The sequence below is a fragment of the Pyrus communis genome, chromosome 11, assembly GCF_963583255.1.
Source record: "Pyrus communis chromosome 11, drPyrComm1.1, whole genome shotgun sequence".
In the NCBI taxonomy this organism is placed as follows: Eukaryota; Viridiplantae; Streptophyta; class Magnoliopsida; order Rosales; family Rosaceae; genus Pyrus; species Pyrus communis.
Window position 1 is genome coordinate 10,784,848 of NC_084813.1, and position 21,433 is coordinate 10,806,280.

At 40.3% G+C, this 21,433-nt stretch overlaps 2 protein-coding genes across 2 annotated transcripts; one reads left to right on the forward strand and one right to left on the reverse strand.

Moving 5' to 3' along the window:
- The first annotated feature begins 550 nt into the window (after positions 1 to 550).
- LOC137708999 (uncharacterized) lies at positions 551 to 1,440 on the forward strand. The gene is made up of 2 exons (XM_068448146.1): positions 551 to 1,046; positions 1,196 to 1,440. Exons 1-2 carry the CDS (start codon positions 551 to 553, stop codon positions 1,438 to 1,440), a joined length of 741 nt encoding a protein of 246 aa, XP_068304247.1.
- Positions 1,441 to 13,370: 11,930 nt separating this feature from the next.
- On the reverse strand, positions 13,371 to 14,509 carry LOC137749335 (senescence-specific cysteine protease SAG39-like). The gene is made up of 2 exons (XM_068489433.1): positions 14,068 to 14,509; positions 13,371 to 13,963 (listed from the first exon to the last, which is right to left on the reverse strand). Exons 1-2 carry the CDS (start codon positions 14,507 to 14,509, stop codon positions 13,371 to 13,373), a joined length of 1,035 nt encoding a protein of 344 aa, XP_068345534.1.
- Positions 14,510 to 21,433: the final 6,924 nt, after the last annotated feature.

Consider the following 21,433-nt stretch of genomic DNA (forward strand, 5'->3'; position numbering starts at 1 on the left):
TGGACAAGTATACATTCACGGTTGAGGCCACACTTCAATAATCAACATGAGCAGCCTTCTAGGCAAAGCATTCATTCGCGGTTAGGTCCTCAAGGAACATTATCCACATCATATCGGAGCAGGTAGCATGACAAACGAAGAGAAGCAATCACTCGATCTGGTTCAAGTTCAACCAGCAGTTTGCGAAGAAACCCCTCACCTGCTAGGAATCTATCTCATATACCGCAGCCACGACATAAAAGAGCCGAGTGTGTAGAAGGGCAGCCTGGACTAGTAGGTCAAGACTAAGGGCAGCCGAGAGCTCCACTACCCCCAACAAAGGTAAATCCAAGAAGAGGTAGAAAGACTTTTCAATGAACGGTTGCGTGATTTCTGGTGCAACGAAATGGTTGATGAAACACTAAGGCGAGATATGACCAACATAAGTAGGTCACCTTTCACATACGAGATTTGGCAGGTAAAGCGTCCACACAAGTTTAACATGTTGCACTTCACATCTTTCAAATGAGATGGAGATCTAGAGAGGTACTTGAAGTACTACCGAAGCGCGATGGTCCTTTATCGGAACAATGACGCCCTTATGTGCAAAATATTCGCCATCATTCTACAAGGCGAGGGACAAGATTGGTTTCACACCTTGCCGCCACTATCCATCCAGAATTTTGATGATCTTTCCTTGGTTTTCACCAAAGAATACTCATCTTACCGCTCGATCAAGAAAAAGTCTGATCACTTGTTCAACATAAAGAAAAACCCAAAGGAGTCACTTCGCAACTACGTGAAGAGGTTCAAAGTAGAGAAGGCGAAGATCGTCAGATGCGATGACTTGATAACAAGTGTAGCCTTCCAAAAAGGGCTCCCAGCAAACTACCCACTGTTCGGAGAAATAATCATGAAAGAAGACCTAACTCTAGCAGATTCCTTTGCGCTGGCAGAGAAGCATGCACTTTGGGACGAGGCTCGACGAGTAGAAAAGGCGTCCAAGAAACCTAAAAAAGAGTCGATAGCTGCTCAAAGAAAGGAAGACGGGAAGCCGCCTAAAGAAGGCACGATAACTAAAAACTATTCTAAATTCTCAATTCTGATCCAACAAATCCTTTGTGAATCATGAACGAGCCGTGGTTCAAGCTACCGAAACAATCAAAAGGAGATACTTCCAAGTTGGACCATACCAAGTATTGCGCATTCCACCAAGGTCCTGGTCACACAACCGACGATTGCTACACTTGGAAGAACTACCTAGAGAAGCTCGTGAAAGAAGGCAAAGTCGATAGATACTTGGACACGCCAACTACGCAGCCAAGAAGGAATGCAAATGATGATAAGGAGCCGCCAACCAAGATGATTCGAATTAATGGCATTTTCGTCAAATCCGAGCACTTGGGGGCCACTAATAACTCCAAAAAGAGGAAGATCCAGCAGGCTTTACTAATCTCATAAGTCCAAGCAGTTGATACCCAACATGTACCCATTATTGGCTTCACTGAATAGGATGTAGAAGGCGTCGATTTCCCACACGACGATGCACTAATAGTATCTGTCTAACTAGCCCATGCTATAGTTGACAGGATGATGGTTGACAATGAAAGTGCAGTCAACCTACTTGAACTCTCAGTCATTCAAAAGATGGGCCTGGAAAGCACATTCATACGCCGAACAGAGGTACTTACTGGATTCAACAGACACACCTCAACTGCCATCGGCCATATCACACTTGACGTGAAAACACTGCTAGTCGTCTCAAAACAAACATTTGCGATCGTAAGCGATCCATCTCCCTACAATGAGATTCTTAGAAGACCTTGGTTGATCAAGCTGGATGCCGTCAGTTCCGTCAAGTATCAAAAAATCTGATTCTACATCCTGAGAGGAAGAGTCGGAGATATCAAGTCTAACCAGGCCTTATCCCGACGATGCACTGTGCAAATGTTAAAAGAATCAAAGAAGATGACCTTTACCCCCCCCCCCCATAAAGGCTACTAAATAGCAATTACAATAGGTGGATCGAGAAGATGGCACCCAAGCAAACAAGATAGGATGGAAACCTGAAGAGGACGCCGAAGACATCATTCTTGATCCCCAGCAGCCGGAAAATACGGCTAGAATTGGCTCATGTCTAAGCCCAGCCGAGAAGGAATAACTCACGACTTTCCTTAGAGAAAACCTAGACGTCTTCGCATAGTCACCATTCGACATGCCCGGCATTGACCTTGAGATGGCCTGCCACAAGCTACACATCGACCCCGTTGCCAAACCGGTGATCTAAAAGAGAAGACATTTCACACCTGAGCAAGTAGCGATCATCGAGGCAGAAATTGACAAGCTATTGGATGCTAGATTCATAAAAAAGGTAGCACACTCAACATGGCTTGCTAATGTTGTACTAGTCACGAAAAAAGAGAAAGGCAAATGGAGGGTTTGCATAGACTACACCGACCTCAACAAAGCATGCCCAAAAGACCCTTATTTTATCCCCAGGATCGATCTATTAGTAGATTCAACTTCTGGGAACCAGCTGCTCAGCTTTTTAGACGCATAATCCGGCTACAACCAAATAGCCATGTACGAGCCCGACAAGGAGAAAACCGCGTTCGTGATAGAGCGGGGCACCTACTGCTACAAGGTCATGCCCTTTGGCCTTAAGAATGTGGGAGCCACTTACTAAAGGCTAGTAAATATGATGTTCAAGAAGCAAATTGGGGTAACCATGGAGGTTTATGTCGACAATATCATGGTAAAGGGCAAGCAGCGGTCAGACCACATTTACAACTTGGCAAAAACTTTCAACATCCTTAGACAGTACAAGATGAAGCTTAACCCTACCAAATGCACGTTTGGAATATCTTCAGGCCAATTCCTAGGGTACTTAGTAACTCAACGAAGAATTGAAGCATATCCCAAGCAAATTCAAGCAATCCTAGAGATGAAGTCTCCAACTACCTTGAAGGAGATCCAAAGCTTAACCGGACAAGCAGCTGCCCTCAACCACTTCCTTTCACGGTACCCCGATCGCTGCAAGCCTTTTTTTCAAAGCTATCAAATGGGCACAATGAGACAAATGGGATGAAGAGTGCGAAAAAGCTTTCCAAGACTTGAAGAAGTATCTCACATCACCTCCCTTACTATCCAAGCCAGAAGCAGCAGAGGATTTATACATTTACCTGGTAGTCTCCGAAGTAGCCGTGAGCTTTGCCTTCATACGAGAAGAGCTGGGGGCCCAACTGCCGGTATTCTACACTTCTAAAACTTTTCTCAATGCAGAAACAAAATATCCGAAGATCGAAAAATTAATTTTGGCATTAGGTGTTACGGCTTGGAAGCTTAGACCATACTTTCAAGCTTATACAGTCATTATCATGACTCAGTATCCTCTACGATCAATCTTACATTGTCCGGACACTTCTCAACAAGTGATGAAATAGGCATTGGAACTTGGCTAATATGGTTTCGTTTTCTGACCTCACACAGCGATAAAGGCCCAAGCCTTAATGGACTTCATAGCAGAATTCGCACCTAGCCTAGGCGATGCAATAGAGCAGCCTAGCAATACTTCAGAAACAGCTAAACACACCTTACCTTAGCCATGCTTGCACCCCCAAACGAAGATTTTTGGCATTTACATGTTGACGGCGCATCCAACTACAAAGGCTCGAGGGCAGGCGTGGTCCTTTTTACCCAAGACAACTCAATACTTGAACAGGCGATCACTTTATACTTCAAAGCATCCAATAACAAAGCAGAGTACGATGCCCTACTAGCAGGCCTCCGAATGGCAAAAAACTTGGCGGTGAAAAAGCTCGCAATTCATTCTAATTCCCAACTAATTACCAGCCAAGCTACCGAGGAATACACGGCAAAACATCCAAGGATGGCGCAATACCTAGGGAAAGTACGCCAATAGCTTGAGGCATTTTAGACTTACACTCTTACTCAAGCTCTATTAGCAGACAACACCCATGTAGATACACTAGCTGGTTTAGGCTCCGCTCTCAACCACCAATTTAAACACTTCATTCTGGTGGATTATCCAGACAAGCCAAGCATAGAGATGGAGCCAACAGCCGAAGTGTCACAGGTTAATGTAACTCCCAACTGGCAAAGTTCTATTATAGACTACTTGGTTAACGGCACATTACCCACCAAAAGATTGGAGTCAAAGAAGCTCCAAATTAAGGCATGCTACTATATGTGGAATGGCATTCTCGTCTGAAGATCCTACACCAGACCTCATCTCCGCTACCGAGCACCTCCCGATGACTTGAAGGTTCTAAGCTCAATCCACGAAGGCGTTTACGGGAATCACTCCAAAGGCTGATCTTTAGCAGATAAGGCTCTTAATGCAGGTTACTACTGGCCTACAATGCACCAAGATGTTAAGAAGTTAGTAAAAAAGTACAACTGTTGCCAAATCTACAAATCGGGACTAGCACTACCTGCCAGCGAACTACACCCGTAGATGAGTCCTTGGCCATTCATGCAGTGGGCAATCGACCTGGTAGGGCCTATACCGCCTGCTACTGGGGGCAGATGCATGATGATCGTGGCAATCGACTACTTCACCAAATAGGTAAAAGCAGAGCCCATGACGACCATGACTCAGACAGATATAGAGTGCTTGATATGGAGGAACATCATTTGCCTATTTGGCATCCCTCAGTCCATCGTCACCAACAACGGCCCACAATTTGTGGGAAAAGATTTGGCGAAGTTTTTCCAAAAGTATGGCATTAAGCAACACATGTCCACACCAAGATATCCTCAAGGCAATGGGCAGGCCGAAGCATCCAACAAGACGATCCTAGACTGCCTCAAAAAATCCCTCACCGACAAAAAGGGAAAATGGCCAGATGAACTCCCCGGATGTTTATGGGCATATCGCACCACTAAAAGACGAGTAACCGGTGAAACTCTTTTCTCTTTGGCATTTGGTTCGGAAGCATTCATTCATCCCAACATCATCGTGCCAAGCATCAGCATTCTACTGCCAAGGATTAAACAGAACAGCAAAGAGATGGCCATAAACTTAGATCTGGCAAAAGAGATGCACGAGCAAACCATCACCCGTATCAAAGCCTACCAGCAGCAGCTCCTCTCCAGCTACAATAAAAGGGCCAATATCCGGTAGTTCTAACCCAGAGATCTAGTCCTAATCAAAGCCTTCATCACTGCCCGTAGAGAAGGCTCGAAAAAGATGGATCTCATCTGAGAAGGTCCATACAAGATCAGCAGAGTAGGCGGTAAGGGTAACTATACCTTCGCCACCATGAATGACAAAGAGATCGAGAAACAATGGAACGCCTACAATTTAAGGAAATACCATGTGTGACTTCTCACTATGTCAAGACCCAAATACTCAATAAGCTCAACGGACACCACCTTGTAAGCGGAGGACTATCCAGTTGTCATGCAGCCTTTTACAGCTAAGTTATTCGTTCATTTCATTCATTTTTCAATGAAGAATTCAAAAGTAATTTACAACTTGGCTTGACTACATGTCTACAACAAATTATCTCTCATGCACTTCAAAAGAAAATCACACCTTTTTTTGGGACTCACCGCAGGAATTGCACCCCCCCTGAGGGACTAACCATGCTCTCCAAAATGGGAGGATAAACTTAACACTCCGAATATCTAGACGTGGATGAGCTTAGCTGCCCTAGTATAACTAGATGTACGATGGCTTGTGCCGGGATTCCTAGAAGTAGCCACAATGATCTTTTCCAAAGCTTAGCTAACTGAAGGATTTTTGGTCTCTTGGCTTAATCTGCGGTGAACTGGGCCCTAGATACGGAGGGAGCACATTACGCATTACACCCTACGGGCCGTTGCCCTGGAAACCTAAAGCTGCTACCGAGTGCACTAAGGTAGTGATGCGAACTAATTAAGCACACAAATTAAAACCCTCTTTTGACAATTGTAGTAAAGATGCAAGTAGGGATCGTTCTAGACCGAGGATTAGGAGGGATTACTAAATCACTTGGAAACTGACTCAAAAACGTAAAACAAACGAAAAAAAACACTAAACTAGACTCAAAGAATGCAAAACTAAACAATAAAACACTAAAACAAATCAAAAGACTAAAAGAATACAAAACACTTATAAACACAAACTAAGACACTTTCTAACTAAATTAGACACTAAAGTAAAGGGGGATTGAGGTTTTGACGAAATTAAACTAAATGCACAGATTGTAATTTAAAGGCAGAATGTAAATATGAATGTGATGAAAATATGGATGAATGCTAGCTAGAAGGTTCTTCTCCACACATGTCACACTTGCATACAATTTGATTTTCAGTTGGTCTTTCGATGAATTATGAAACTCAACACCCCAGGTTAATTAGGTCCGCTTAAATTAACCGTCAAGTTTTCCTTAAGTTAATGAATTGGATGGGTTAGCGCAACGCAATTCAAAACATTCTCCAAAAGTCCTTTACGTGAAAAGCACAATAAAGATACAATCAAAGATCATTAAGCATCATGAAAACTATAAGTGTTGACGAGGCATTCGTTACTATGATGAGCATAAAACTAGTGCCAAGAATTCATTTAACGCGATTGTTTATAAGCAACCTCCACTACTTGTGAATATAAGTTCATAACTATTAGGTGAAATTCACTTATATTCTAGCGTCATATTCATGCATGAAAATTAAGCGTGCACTCTCAATAAACATACACAAATAAGTTATCGATCAAGCAGTTAAACAAATTGAATTCACCATTCATGAAATTCCAACCAAAAGTAATCAATTTATATTGCAAGCATAAACATGGTTTCGAATCACCCCCTAGCTAAATAGGGGTTTAGCCTTTCATGTTCACAGAAAGAGAAATAAAATTGAATTTAAACATAAAGAACAAAGGATGGATTACACCTAGAACACCCAACGAATCCACTTGAATTTCTGCGCGTCTAAGCCCTCATTCTTCTTCTCCTTGCTGCGGCAGTGATAGTCTAGGTGAGTTTTTGAATGTTTTTCTGGTTTGGGAATGGGTTTATGGAGGTTTGGTGGTGCGACAATGGTTGTGGAAGGTGTGGAATGGTGTGGAATAGAGTGGGGAGTGGTGGAGAGGCTGCGGCAGAGAAGTGAGGTTGCTGGAATGGATGGGAAAAGGCACGGCTTGAAAGAATATGGGATCGAATCGATGATGGTGGTTGCGTGAAAAAAATATATATATGAATGGAATGAATTAGGGTCAATATGCCACGGCTTAGGGTGAATTATGAGTGAAGACTTGCGGCTAAAGGGAAAGAATGGAGAGAATATGGCTGGCCCATCAATGGGAGAAGTCACGGCTTAGGGTTGAATGTAAATGAATTGATGTGTTGGTTGCGGATTGCAGGGAAAAATATGGAAAAGTGGCTGCGGCTGTGTGGTTAATTGTTTATTAGGGTTAATCATCAAATGGGGGGGGGGGGGCACGGCTTAGGTAAAAATAAAATGGGATGGTGGCTGCATGGCTGATCATTTCAAGAATGAAAAGTCAATGCCATCTCAGCGGCTAGGTTGAAATTAGGGTCAAAAATTGATGGGGGGGGCCACGGCTTAGAAGAATGGGATAGATTCGGCTTATGGGATTTTTTTTGGGTGAATATTAGGGTGAATGATTATGGAATGCCATGGCTTAGGGGAAATTATGGGAGAATGGCTGAATGGGTGCTACGGCTTATGGTGGAAAAATGGGAGAATGTGAGGAGTGACGGCTAGGGAGAAAATTAAAAGGAACGGCTGAGATTAGAACTAGAAGGCTTAGGGTTTAATTACATAACATTAGACAAAAATGCCCCCCCTTGCACGGCAAGGGAAAGGGAGAAGGAAAAAGTCACGGCTAAGGCTATGTAATTGGGCTAGGGCCTTGGTTTTGTGTCCTAAAGTGCATACAAGGCCTACAAAGTGGCTAGAAAATACGAACGTTTAGATTAGGAAAGGTTACCAAAACGGGAAACTTAGGGTTAACTTTCCTACTTCAAATAGGAAACCTTGTTTGAGTAGGATTCCTCGTTTTGGTAAGAATTCATCATTGGAGTAGGAATTCGTCGTTTCTTCAAGTCTTCAACTCATTCATTCCTCTTTCGCTCCAAAAGACTCCAATTTGCATATTCTTGCACACTTTGGCCTTATAATCTGAAAATACACAAAAGTGGCCTTAAACACGAAAATAACTAAATAAACACAACATAAATGCACGAGAACAAGCTAATTAAGTCGCATGAATATGCTCCTATCAGGTAGCCTACGGATTTTCGGAAGACTACCTATGGCTTGCCCTTCAAGCAGTGAAGCCACGTTAGACTTGTACAACTACGCATCCTTGTGAAAGGTTAAACAAGCTAGCGTGCATATACGAAGTTTTATCCACTGCCGACATGCTATGGAGTCGATAAACTTCACCTCTGCCAAGCGCGGAACAATCGGCACCAAGTCCTAAAGTCTTGTGATACTTGTTATGCAACCTACGGAATTAGAGGAAGCTAAGGTTAACAACTTAGTGGTTATATGGACTTGTCTACTTCTGTAAGTAAAACATTTGGCTACCAACCCTATGGCTAACAACTTTGCAAAAAGTTTTACACCAACAACAACGGCTACGTAGGCTACGCGAGCCTATCTGCTTATAAAAAGGTAGCGCGCTTGCAACTGGTCTATAAAGTCTAGAGGTTATGGCGTGAACCAAAGAAGGGAAGATGGAGAAGAGCGAAGGAAACAAGTTTATTAAATTTTCTAGCAAAATTGATAAACAACTAGTAAGGACCAAAGGAGTTCAAGAAAAAGCAACAAAGGAAAACAAAGAAAATCCTAAAGGCTACCTAGAAGACTACTCTTCAATAGCTTGGACATCTCACGACTACTTGGTCGCCACACCTTGAGTAACCTTGATGTTCTCAGCAGCAGCATCATCCGGCGTTTTACCCTCGGCTACCTCAGCTTGGGCACTAACTTCTCCAACTACTTCACCGATAGAAGACTCAAAAGTAAAGGCGAGCAAGTCTTCTGGAGAAATAGAGAAGGTCTCGAAGTCTTTAGTGGAAAACTCAAAGTCAGACAATCGCCTATAGAGATGATCTACATAACCCAGCTTGTAGAAATCAGCTTGACTCTGAGTAAGTGAAGCCTCGAACCCAGCCTTCTCACCCTTCAACTGCTCATTTTCCTCAAGCAGGCAAGCACGAACCCGCTGCAACTCCTTAACTTCCTTCTTCAGATTGTCGTTGATCTTCAAAGCATTTTGAAGCTCCAACACTTAAGACTCAAGCCTATCAACAACCTTTTTGAAGTAGATCACTTGGTTGTAAGTAGCGATCAGTTCTTCATCCTTTGCATAAGCAGCAGAATGGAATTCAAAGATGGAACCCTCAAGATCTTGAATCTGAGGTATGTAATACTCGATTTCCTTCTCTGCACTTTCATACTTTACTTGGATCGCAGTAAGCCTAGTCTTCAAATCCATGATCTCTTAGAGAGAGGTCTCAAGCTGCAGATAAGTAGGGGCAGAAACGTTAGATCCCTTTAAAGCAGCAAGCTTAGATTCCAATTTCTTGATTTTTTCGACGGAGGAGTAAGCTTCGGCAGCCATGGTTCTTGCCATCTCTTTAACAGCCTTGGTATCCTCTTGGTCAAGAAACATAGACTCGGCTGCCAGAATCATTGTTTTCTACATCATGGCTAGCAGAGTAGTTTTCTATACTTGGATGTGTGCTTACCGAAAAGACTCGGACCAACAATCTCCTTGACGCTATCAACAAACTTGGCACATATATCCATGTCTTCAAGTAGATATGGCTTCAAAAGTGTGGAGATCTTAGCAACTTCCCCAGAAACAGTCTCGGTGGATTTTTCAAGCCTACCTGCACGAGCAGTTTCTTTCTTCTCAGCAGACGAGTTGGTCGCAACATCGGAGGAAGAAGGTTTTGGCTCCACTTTAGCAGGTAAGGGCACCTTGTCACTCTTCATAGTAGTAAGCCTCTCCAAAGGTGAGCCAGACTTAGCTCCAAACAAACGCTTTGGCACAAACCTCGACACCGGAAGCATGAAGGAACTTCTGCGCTGGGCAATCCTTTCAACAATCGAGCTAGCAGCCTTCAGAGCAATAGGCGTTATCAGTACAAATCTAGCAGTTCTTTCTTTCTCGCCCTTAGAGGAAGTCAAGTTAATCACAAGTTTAGGAGCAGTCGGTAGACCTTCAGGAGCAGTGGAAGAGGTCTTTATTTTCTTCTCAGCAGGCGTCTCCTAAGTAGGTGGGGAAGGTCTCTTTTTTCCACTTTCATTTGTAGCAGGCTCCACCATAGTGATAGGACGAGTTAACGCCTTAGCTTTGATTCGCTTTATCTCCTCTCTCGGAGGCAACCCATCTTTTTCCCTCGGAAGGGATACCCATAGCAACATGCACTTTTCTCATGTTTGGAGAAGCCTTAGGAATGGAGCCGAATTCCGAATCTACAAAAACAGCATAAGACAATCAGAAAATTAAGGAGTAGCTTGTCACTAAAGCAAAGCAGCCGAGAAGATTAAGCAGCCTGCTTACCAGATATGAAGCTCGTTGGTACACACAGCTCGGGGGAAGAATCAGACTCTTATTCTCTACTTATCTCCAAAGTCTCCTTGGCCCAGTCATGATCTCCCTTGCTCGAGTTATCAAAAAGAAGGAAAAAGTGAACAACTCCCATAAAAATGGGGTAGTTTTTCATGGGCTAAAGTAAATAGGCCCAAAAGAAAAGAAAAAAAATCATTTTTCCCCAACACTCGGATTGGACTACAAGTCCAATGGAGAAAAATAAGTGGGTTGCAAGCCCAAAAGCAGCATAGGAAGCCATACTAGGGTTCTGTGGTTTTTTTTGTCTCTTCTGTTTGCTAGGCTTCTAGCCTACAATGAGTCCAAACCCCAAAGTACACTAGGAGGCCTAGAAAACCCTTAATAGGCTGCACAAGAGAAAAAGAAAAAACAAGCCCAAAACTGGGGCCCAAAGAAAAACAGCCTGAACATAGGCTAGGATTGAGTGGAGCCGAGCATAAGAGAAGGCCCAGTAAGCCTCGGATTGGGTTAAGGACTCCCCAACGAAGGCTAGGTGTACGGCCATTGATGAAACCAGGCACGGCACTGTAGCCGACAGCGAGTTTCGAGCAAAATCGAACGGGGTTTCGATAAGGAAGGATTCCGAACATCTGAGGAGTGAGAAATTTCGAACTCTGTGGAGATTTCGAAGGAAAACTCGAAGGGCTCTCTTCGAGAATAACGATGTGGGCTTAAGGACGATTTCCAATCGTCAGAATGATTCATAGGACGACCGCAGGTTGTCAAAGAAAACCGATTTCACCGTGTTCTAGTGAAAGATAATGGTGAGGTAGGCTACAGGCCACCTAAACTACTACCCAATCTTAAGGAGAGCATCAGTTTTACAGATTAGGGTTTGGAACAGTTGACAGCTTAGCAGTTCGACTACTTAGGACGATGGCTCAATGCGGTTCCAGCACAAGTTGGGTACTCAAGTAATGGGCTTTTAGGTCAAGCCAAACAAAAACAGATTTGTCATGTTTCTAGGCCCAACTCGAGTTCTAGGGTTTTTCTTTCTTTCTTTTTCTTGCTTATTCACACATATTCAATTCACATAATTCAACATTATGAATATACTGCATACACAATTTATGTAGAATTTAAAATTCATAAAAAATAAAGTTGGGTCATGCATTATGGTGCAGGTTCATGCAATCAAGGCTGAAAAAAAATATCGAGATAAACACCGATGTTTTAGAAGAACCTAGATTGCTTGATGAATATTGTCAGTAGGTTTGTAGAAATATTTCTTTCTTCAATTTTGGCTTTTCCATCTTCAAAGCTTGTATCAGTTCATGACAAGAAAAATAAATTAAATCAATAAAAGTATATAATTTAATAAAATCAAAATTTAATCAACTAAGAGTAATTGAAACATAATACTCCCCTGATTGAAGACGAATAATTTCCACATCAGATTCCTTAGCGCAATAGAGGAGCGTGCTGATAACGTGTTGTAGCTTATTTAATATGACAAGGGAGAGAGAGAGGTGTGAAGCAGAGTAAAAAGACATAGAGAGATGTGTGTGAGGGATGTGTGTTATTCCTCCTACGCAAAGCCTTTATTTATAGTAATAAGGGAAGGAAGAATCATTCTCCTCCAAGGAATACAATCCTAATAGGGAAAAATAACTAGTATCAAATCTAATCTATGAATTACCCAATCACACTTTAAGATAATACCTATAACAAGTTTTTGTTTATTGGTTTTGTTTAGTTTCTATTTTATATAAAAAAAAAAATAGAAGTATTTACTAGACAAACTTTAAAAAACTAAACACTCACATGGTTATCTAACTGACAATTAAGGTACATGATATATATATACACACACACACACATACATATACACACCAAAAGCTCTTGGGGTATCAAGAAATAAGTTCCTTGAAGAGAAAGAAGCGTAATAAAATTAGTTTACAAATACTTGCGTTACAAGGAATCCTAACTAAGAGGGTATTCTCCCCAACAACGGCCGGGAATAGACAATTTTCGATGGAATACGAACAAGTGATACTTGTATAGTCCCTTGGTGAGAGTGTTAGCTGGGTAATCGGCAGATGGTATGTAATGAACTTGATTAGAACCCAATTGGATCCACTCACAAACAAAATGATTATCAAACTTAATATGTTTAGTGCGGGCATATTTGAATCAACAAATTGGCAGTTACGTAAGTGCTGCTTAGGTTATCAGAATACATAATATTGACATAAACTTGGCAAGATCAGAGAAGACAAACACAGGGTCTAAGAACAAGCACGAGCACGATATTACTCGAACAAATGAAAATGATATGATTAGAGCATCTACAGTAGACTCTACAAATGTGGAGACCAAAATTTGTTACTTCACAAAAATGAGTGGATTTCTCTTGTGGATTGGTCTTCATCTTCTTTCCAACTTTCGACTCTAGATCTCCGTCCCTCCTTGTAATTTAGATGAACTTGAATTTCCTAGTGGACGGTTGCTCAAAATCCGTCTAGAATATTGCGATTGCTGGGATTCTTTAAATGATAAGAATAAACGTCACACTGGTCTTACCTGAATGAATTAGTTAGTTGTTAACAGTTTATTAAAGCATGGAAAGATGTTTACCATTTTGATAGGAAAACCTACGCTTTTACGATAAAAAGTTCAATAAAGTGGCGAGTTCTTACAGCCAACATATATAGATCGTACAAGTATTTTGCACAGGAGTTTCTTAGATCTCATAGTACCTACAAGGTATATATATATATATATATATATATATATATATATATATATATATATATATAGTAGACATTTATTTAATTGTTGATGGTAAAATTAACTAAGCTGTGGGGTAAGAGGCAGCCATAGCAATGCCACAAAGTCCTTCCGCTGCAGCAACATCTCTTTGCATTCTTATGTACCCAGCTTCACCCCATTCTGCACCCCATGAGTTCTTCACTAGCCAATACTTAGTGCCATCCTCACTCACACCATAACCAACAGCGGTAACACCATGGTCAAGGCTCGTCCCACAGGTTCCGGTAAAGACACCACTTGAGTAGAACTGGAAGTCGGAACCACTAGCATCAATGGCAACAGAAACAGGTTGATGAGCTACTGCGGCAAGAAGTGCCTTTTCACTGTTTGCAGGGACATCTTCAAAGCCAGTTATCTTGGCTGCATGGCTGGTTTCCTTCTTGGTGTTACATGTACCATCAACGCCTTCGTAGGGGTAATTAGCCTCTGTGCTAATCCCGTGATTTTGTTGGATGAACTGGAAGGCATCGTCCATCAAGCCGCCCTCACATCCTTGGTCTTCACCAGCAGTGTCACAATCGACGAGCTCTTGCTCAGACAAAGAGATCAATTTCCCAGTTGAAAGCTGTGTAATTCCTTCCGTGGCGGCCACTGCTGAAAAAGCCCAACAACATCCTGTATTTTGATATTGGGATTAAAAGTAGTTAGAATAAGTATCAAATCAAACCAGTTAATATAAATAAATAAAAAATAAGCTAGACGTTTGTATAACTAGCTACCGCATTGGCCTTGGTCCTTGATGGGGGTTACTGCTCCTTTCTTTCTCCAATCCATTGTTGCTGGTAATGATGCAGTCACATTTTCATATTTGAAAGAAGTTTTTTTCGTGGAGCACTCGTGTCCCTTGAATCCATTTTTTGAGGCCTTGAACTCTTCATTTGTAAGGTCTGCAAATTGATTGACACTTAATTTGTAAGGTTTGTTTGCATACTTATTAGAAGATTCGATAAACGCCACATTTTCCTTGAATATCTTGAAACGAGTCTCCTTCTCATTAACCTCGTTATATACGCGACCATAACGAGTCAACCATTGCTCATATCTCCCGTACATCGGTGCATCTTGTAGAGTGCGAGAAGTGGCTCCGGATGACCAGGTCCCCAGCATGAGGATCAAGCTCAAGCACATATATTTCCACGGCTGCAGATTAATGAACTCCATGTTAGCTGGCTAGCTAGTGTTCTGGAATGAAGCAGCTAATAAGTTTTGAACTTTTGATGAAGTAAAAGATATGAGCAAGTAATACTGAAATGGTAGACTGCCAGGGAATTTATATACTTGTCCATCCAGGTACTACATAATGGCCTCTCGAGCTCTCGCCGTGCCCCAAAAATTGATCTGCAATACATGTACGTGCCCTGGAATTTATGTTGATATGGACCTGTAAGATTAATATGTTAATCTTTAATATATTTGGTTTTGATGCTAAACCTTTATCTTTTTGTGCGGTAATGGGTCCTTAATTAAACAATGAGGGATAATACTAATACACTTAATTATGGCTTATAATTCAGAAGGCGTTGATTACAGTTTTGTAATCATCGAAGTTCGAAATTTCTGATGTATGGAAAACCCTAACTTAGATTATTTTGCTGAAAATATGACTTTAGCCTCTCAAACTCAATTTTCTTCATATAAAATCCGACATAATTTTTTTTACTCAAAAGAAATCCAGTGACTAGGAGTAGGATCTACATAAGTGAAATCATTAATTTCATATTACTTTAAACCTTTTAAATTTTTCACACTTGTAAAATACCCCTATTACATATTTGATGTACACAATTAATTGTAAGGAGAGAGTTAATGATTATGCAACAAGAAAAAAAAAAGACATTAATGACACACCCCGACCGAGATCAGGGCATGCTGGCTGTCACGTGAAGGTGACATAACCATGTGCATAGTGCGGAAGCTAAGAATAATAATAAAAGTACGCATAAATAAAAACCAAGCTATACACTAAGTAGATAACATACATGTACAAGCGTAAGTGTGATAAAACAATATTCAGAGCACGGAAGACCTAGTGCAGTCCGGGGGAAACAAACGCTAAATAAACACACCCAGAGGTGGTCCTACACTGGTGATAATCTGTCAGATATGCCGAATCCCTCGAAAGCCACCAAAAAAGCTACCAAACTAGAACCTGGAGGGGCGCAAAACGGAAAGCGTGAGTGGGCAAAAACAAAGCTTTTCAAAATCATTTCAATAACAAAAGTTAGAACCCCTCGCCGTAAAACCTGTATAGTTTCCCAGAAAATAGAATATACCCATATATATAAATCATGCTCAGAAATATGCCATGTCCAATGCCTCTAAATAAAATGTAAGTACTCAGGTAATGTCAATCAATGCCATGTAATCTGTCAGCCGGAGTCACCTAACGTAACCTGTACGGCTGAATCTAGAGCTTAAATCCCCAACTCACTAACTATAACTGCATACGAGTTGGAACCACCTAAAGTAGTCTGTACGACAGGACTGGGTGTAAAATAAATACGCTCAAGTGCTACGATCACGTGAAGACTGGGCGAATAATCGTGGGTCACCTACAAGTCGGAACCACCTATAGTGGTCTTTACGACAGGACTGTGCACCTAACTTGGATCCAAGATGAGCGTATGGTGAGGAAGGTGAACATCACGTGAAGGACTGTGCCCTACTCTGGACGGAGCACTAACACCGGGGGTGCAGCTTATGGGCTCTCTATGCATCTCAAATCATTACTAAACACAAACATAAACCCTAACTTACCTAACACTTACCTGTGCATCCGTAGCACTAAACATATATATATATATATATATATATATATATATATATATATGCAACTACTAATGCATAATTAAATATGCAAACGCAAAGCATGGCATTTAAAACATATAAACGTTTAATTTCATTTTCTGGGAAAATCACAAGTATATAGGTATATACGGAAAACCAAAAGCCCACGCACTGGTATGTAGAAGGGTCGTAACCCCCTTGCCTCGAGTGACTGTGCTCGTCCTCGGGATAGGTCTCACCTATATGCGAAACAACTATAAAAACGTTAATTTAAAGCACATAACCCAAACTAGGTAAAAACTTCTCATACAATGCTCAAATGGGGTGTGTGAATACACCAATGTAATCTACTCAACCTCACGAACATCCCCATATTTTTAAAATAATTTTTCAACACCGCACGCGCCCCCACGTGCCGGCCAAGGCACGGCCACACACACCGCTCACGCGCAGGCACGTGCCTAGCACACTGACGGCGTCAGTTAACGCCGTCAGGAATATTCCATTAAATCTGACAGATTCCGTTAAAGTTAACCTAACGCCGTTAGGAATAATTTTTCCAAACTGACGGAATATTCCGTTGTCTTCTCTGGCCAACCTCTGGCGCCATCGCCGTCGCCGGAAAACTAGGAAATTTTCCAAACTTCATATCTTACTCCTTTTTCACCCAAATTTCACGAAATTGGTACCAAAATGAAGTTACAACTAGAGGAACAAATCCTTACCACTTTCAAGTACTAAAACCAACGGAATCTCGTCGGAAAAACTCCACCAAATCGGGCCAAACTTGCAACTCACAATCCCAACGTCCAAAACCTTCAAACGAACCACCCCAAGCTTCCTAAGGACCTCACCAAGCTTCCTACAAGCCTGAAATTCCCAAAAACACAAGAATTTACCTGTGCATAAACAGTACTCCGAAATGAACCTCTCGGGTTCGACGTGAAAACGAAGGTTCCATTACCTAAAATGGGTATGGTTGAACTCCTAAGAACCTCACGAGCACAAATGTAAAGGTTTCTTCCTCAATCTACCACGTTTTCGTGTGATTGGGTTCTTGTCCGTACATAAGAAGAAGAAGGGAAAGAGAGAGAGAGACTCGGGACAGGTAGAAAATGAGACTGAAAGTGTGGGGGTGTGTGTGTGGTCTAAATGCAGCCAACCAAATCCCCAAAACGACCACACAACGAAACAAAATCATTAGGGGCAAAACCATCATTTCACCCCTACAGTATGAAAAATCCGGGACGGGCTGTCATATTAATGTTAAAAATTCATTGCATATTAATTTTAAAAAAGCTTTGAATTGTCATAAAACTACAATTCCTTTGGTTTTTTTCCCTTACTCTTGAGTACTTTTGTCTTTACCTTTATTTATTAATATATTAGAACACTGCATGTCATTATTTACATGCACATTAATTACCTATAACAAGTATACGATGGATGTAATATAATCTCTCTTTGTTACAATGATGCAAAATATTGTATATAGGCTTTTTAACCAAAATGGTCCCTGAGATTTGCATAACCAAATTCGTAACTCAATTGTTTCTTAACCAAATATATCAAAATGAAGATAGGAAAGTGTAGAACAAGATTATACCTATTTGGAAGACCAATGGTTGCCAGAGATGGCCAGAAAATAGTCTGAAAGGTGACTGGTCCGCTGAAAAACTAGAAAACTCACAAAAAACTGGGTAAACTTCAAACGTTCATAACTTCTTCAATACTCAACAAAATCAAGTGATTCAAAAACGAAAAATTATACTTTTTGACGAGACAAAGAGAATGATACCTTTTAGACGGTTAATTCGCAGTCTTTTGGCCGAAAAACGGCTCGAAAGTGGCTAACTCGAGACCAAGACAACCACTTTCGAGCCGTTTTACGGCCAAACCACGGCTAGATAGCCGTCAAGAAAGGTACCATTCTCTTCTTCCCGTCAAGAAGTATGATTTTTTTTTTTAGTCACTCGATTTCGTTGAGTATTGAAGAAGTTATGAACGTTTAAAGTTTACCCAGTTTCCAACCAGTTTTACCGCAGACCAGTCACCTTTCAGGTTATTTTTCAGCCATCTCTAGCAACCATTGGGCTTCCAAATAGGTATAATCTTGTTGTACACTTTCCTATCATCATTTTGATGTATTATGGGTCGAATTTGGTTAAGAAACGATTGAGTTATGAAGCTTTGAAAATTGCCCAAAGAGTATTTAAAGGAATGACCAAAATGATGGATGGTGGACAATCTCAGGGACCATTTCTATTGATTTTCAATCTCAGAGACCAAAGTTATGTGTTATGCAAATCTCAGGGACCATTTTGGCTAAAAAGCCTTGTATATACTAACAACAAAACGTGTCTGCAAGTGGTTATTTACTACAGTGGTGGAAAGGTGTTGGGCCTTTGCATGACGACGTGGGTTCGAACCCCGTCGGTGGCTCTAATCTAACATCTAATCTAACAAAATCTATCGTTTGAAAAAAAAAAATAAAAAAAAAAAACAAACAAACAAACAAACAAACAAACAAACAAACAAACAAGACAAAACGTGCCTAACATATGTACTAATACATGAAAAATAATTTATTTATATTAAGAATAAATGTAGTTTGATGCATAATGTTAAAAATATTATGTTACATCCATGTATACAACAATAAAACATGCCTAACATATCTCATAATACACGGAAAATAATTTACCTACAAGTTAGAGAAATGTTATTTGATTGGGTGTAGTATAACTTTTTTTAATAATTGGAACAAATTAAATATAAAGGGTGTAGTATAATCTTTTTTTTATATATAATTAGAACAAATTAATTTACCTACCTACTATTTGAAACGTTCATTTCCAATGATGCAAAATATTCATTACCTACTGACAAATTAATTTCCAATAATTTTTCCTGCAACAATTATACCATGGGTGTAATGTAATATCTTTTTTTTTTTTTACAACGATACAAAATATTGTGTATACCAACAACAAAATGTGCCTAACATATGTACTAGTACATAAAAAATAATTTACCTATAACAAAAGAAATGCAATTTGATGCATAATTTTAACAATATTATGTTACACTCATGTTTATAAAACAATAAAACGTGTCTAACATATATAACAATACATGGAAAATAATTTACCTACAAGTTAGAGGAATGTTGTTTGATTCAAAATATATAATATAGGTGTGGTATTTTTTTTTTTTTTAAAAAAAAATTGAGTGCTACTAAGCCTACCCCGATGTCTTATCTCCCAACCCACCTTATATTTACACCGGCAGATAGCCAATCAATTTGTCTTGGACCAAAGCATTACAGTTACTTGGTTCGTAGGATTCACTTCCCTAGAAGAGGAAGGTCACGGCACAACATGAATCCATACTAGATCTTTGTCTCAATCATTTTCATTTGATGAGATTAATTCAGATTACTCCTAAGGCTTGAAGTTATTGGTGTCGTATACTAGTTTGGATGAGATATGGAATTGGAATGATATTATCATCGATGATGTTTTCACTTATATGGTAGCTACCGACATAAACAAAAAGCGATGATATCGAACCCTAATCCATTGATTAGTGCAACGTAGAACTAATTGGACAAACAAAATTACAATACATGTTTAAATTCCTTACCAAAGTGTGTTTGGACCTTTCATTCCAACACTGCCAAAGGTAACCCTGTTGCGTTACAAGTGAGAAATGAAGCGTAATGAGATGAATGAAACAGTGCAATGTAATGCACGCCTTATAGCATAAGGTTTCTCTCAAACGTCATGTGACCGATTGCATCATTATGAATGTGATTAAAGTTTCTCCATGGGGATGTTGATACAGAGATTTACATCTAAGTTCCCACAAAATTACATGGACTGGATCAAATAGTTCCAGATCACGAAACTCTCTCAACTCATTTGAGGTGTTCACTTTACGGATTGAGCAATCCGACAGATGTGGTATACATGTCTAAATGATTATTTGATCAGTCAAGGATATGAAATTATGCCCTTACGTGTTAAATTAAGAAGTCTCATACTGAATGCTAGAGTTGCAATTTATGTCATTAACATAAATCTCACTGAGACTCTAGAAGAGCTTGAGAAAACTTTCTTACACTTGAAGACGGAATTTAAGATGAATGATCTTAAGAAAACTCATTTATGCCTTAACATGAAGAGGTTTTGAAATCCGAAATTCCATATCTAAGTTAATTTTCCACTTTGTTGTACTTAACTCATTTCTTTAGATAGGACATCTCCTTCGTTGTTGATCTATTGGTAAAGATGCAACAGTGCGCCTACACGCATCCACTAAATTGGTATTATGGGTGTGGGCTTATCCCAACGCATCATGGACGGATCTGAGCCCCTTGATCCTCGGAATGATGGTTGCCTTGTTTGTTATGCTGATGCAGGTTACTTATCAAACTCGCACAAGGCACATCCCCGAATGATTATGTCATTACTGTTAAAGATATCATAGCATCCTCCAAGTCCACGATATAGTCCTTAGTTGTGAAATATTGGAATCGTTCCAAGACTCTCCGCACTTCACTATGCCACATGTGAGACATGATTGAGAGCTATTATTGAGCCTATTCAAGGTACTTGTTGTTTTCATCCATCGTTGAGTCCCAATGACAAACCATGAAGACTATGTCGCATGTGTCGACCAGACCAATATATGATACACCAACAAAATCAACACTGAGACATATTGTGTCTACATCATATCAGTAAAGCATCAGGAAATTGAAGTTAAGCAATCTAATCTTAGACAACCTTGCCGACCTCTTCACAATATCACTATCGAAGTCAACTTTCCATAAGCTTGTCCAAGGAATTGATATGCGTAACTATTCATATGCAATGATGTAGTTCTCATTTGGAAGTTTTGTCAAACACAGGGGAAGTATCCAGAAGTATACTCACTTGATCTTAATGTACTTTTTTTCCCTATGATTAGGAGAATTTTTTCCATTGGATTTTTGCTACCTAACTAGGTTTTAACGAGGCACCCATTCTGGGTTAGTCATACTCTTGTGAGCTTGCTCCTTGTGTCTAAAAGACATATAGTTTTGACTTACTTCTCACGTTTCTCTTTAGTCAATGGGTTTTTATCCCACCTTGGATTTTACCATAGCGAGATTTTGGAAGTTTTACCTTTTTATGCATTCGTCCATTGATTTGAAACTCGCATTCGCTCATTGTGCCGATGACTTCATCAACTATACTTACTTCATCGTTGAATACATGATGCATCATTTACTTGAGTATTTACACACTCAAA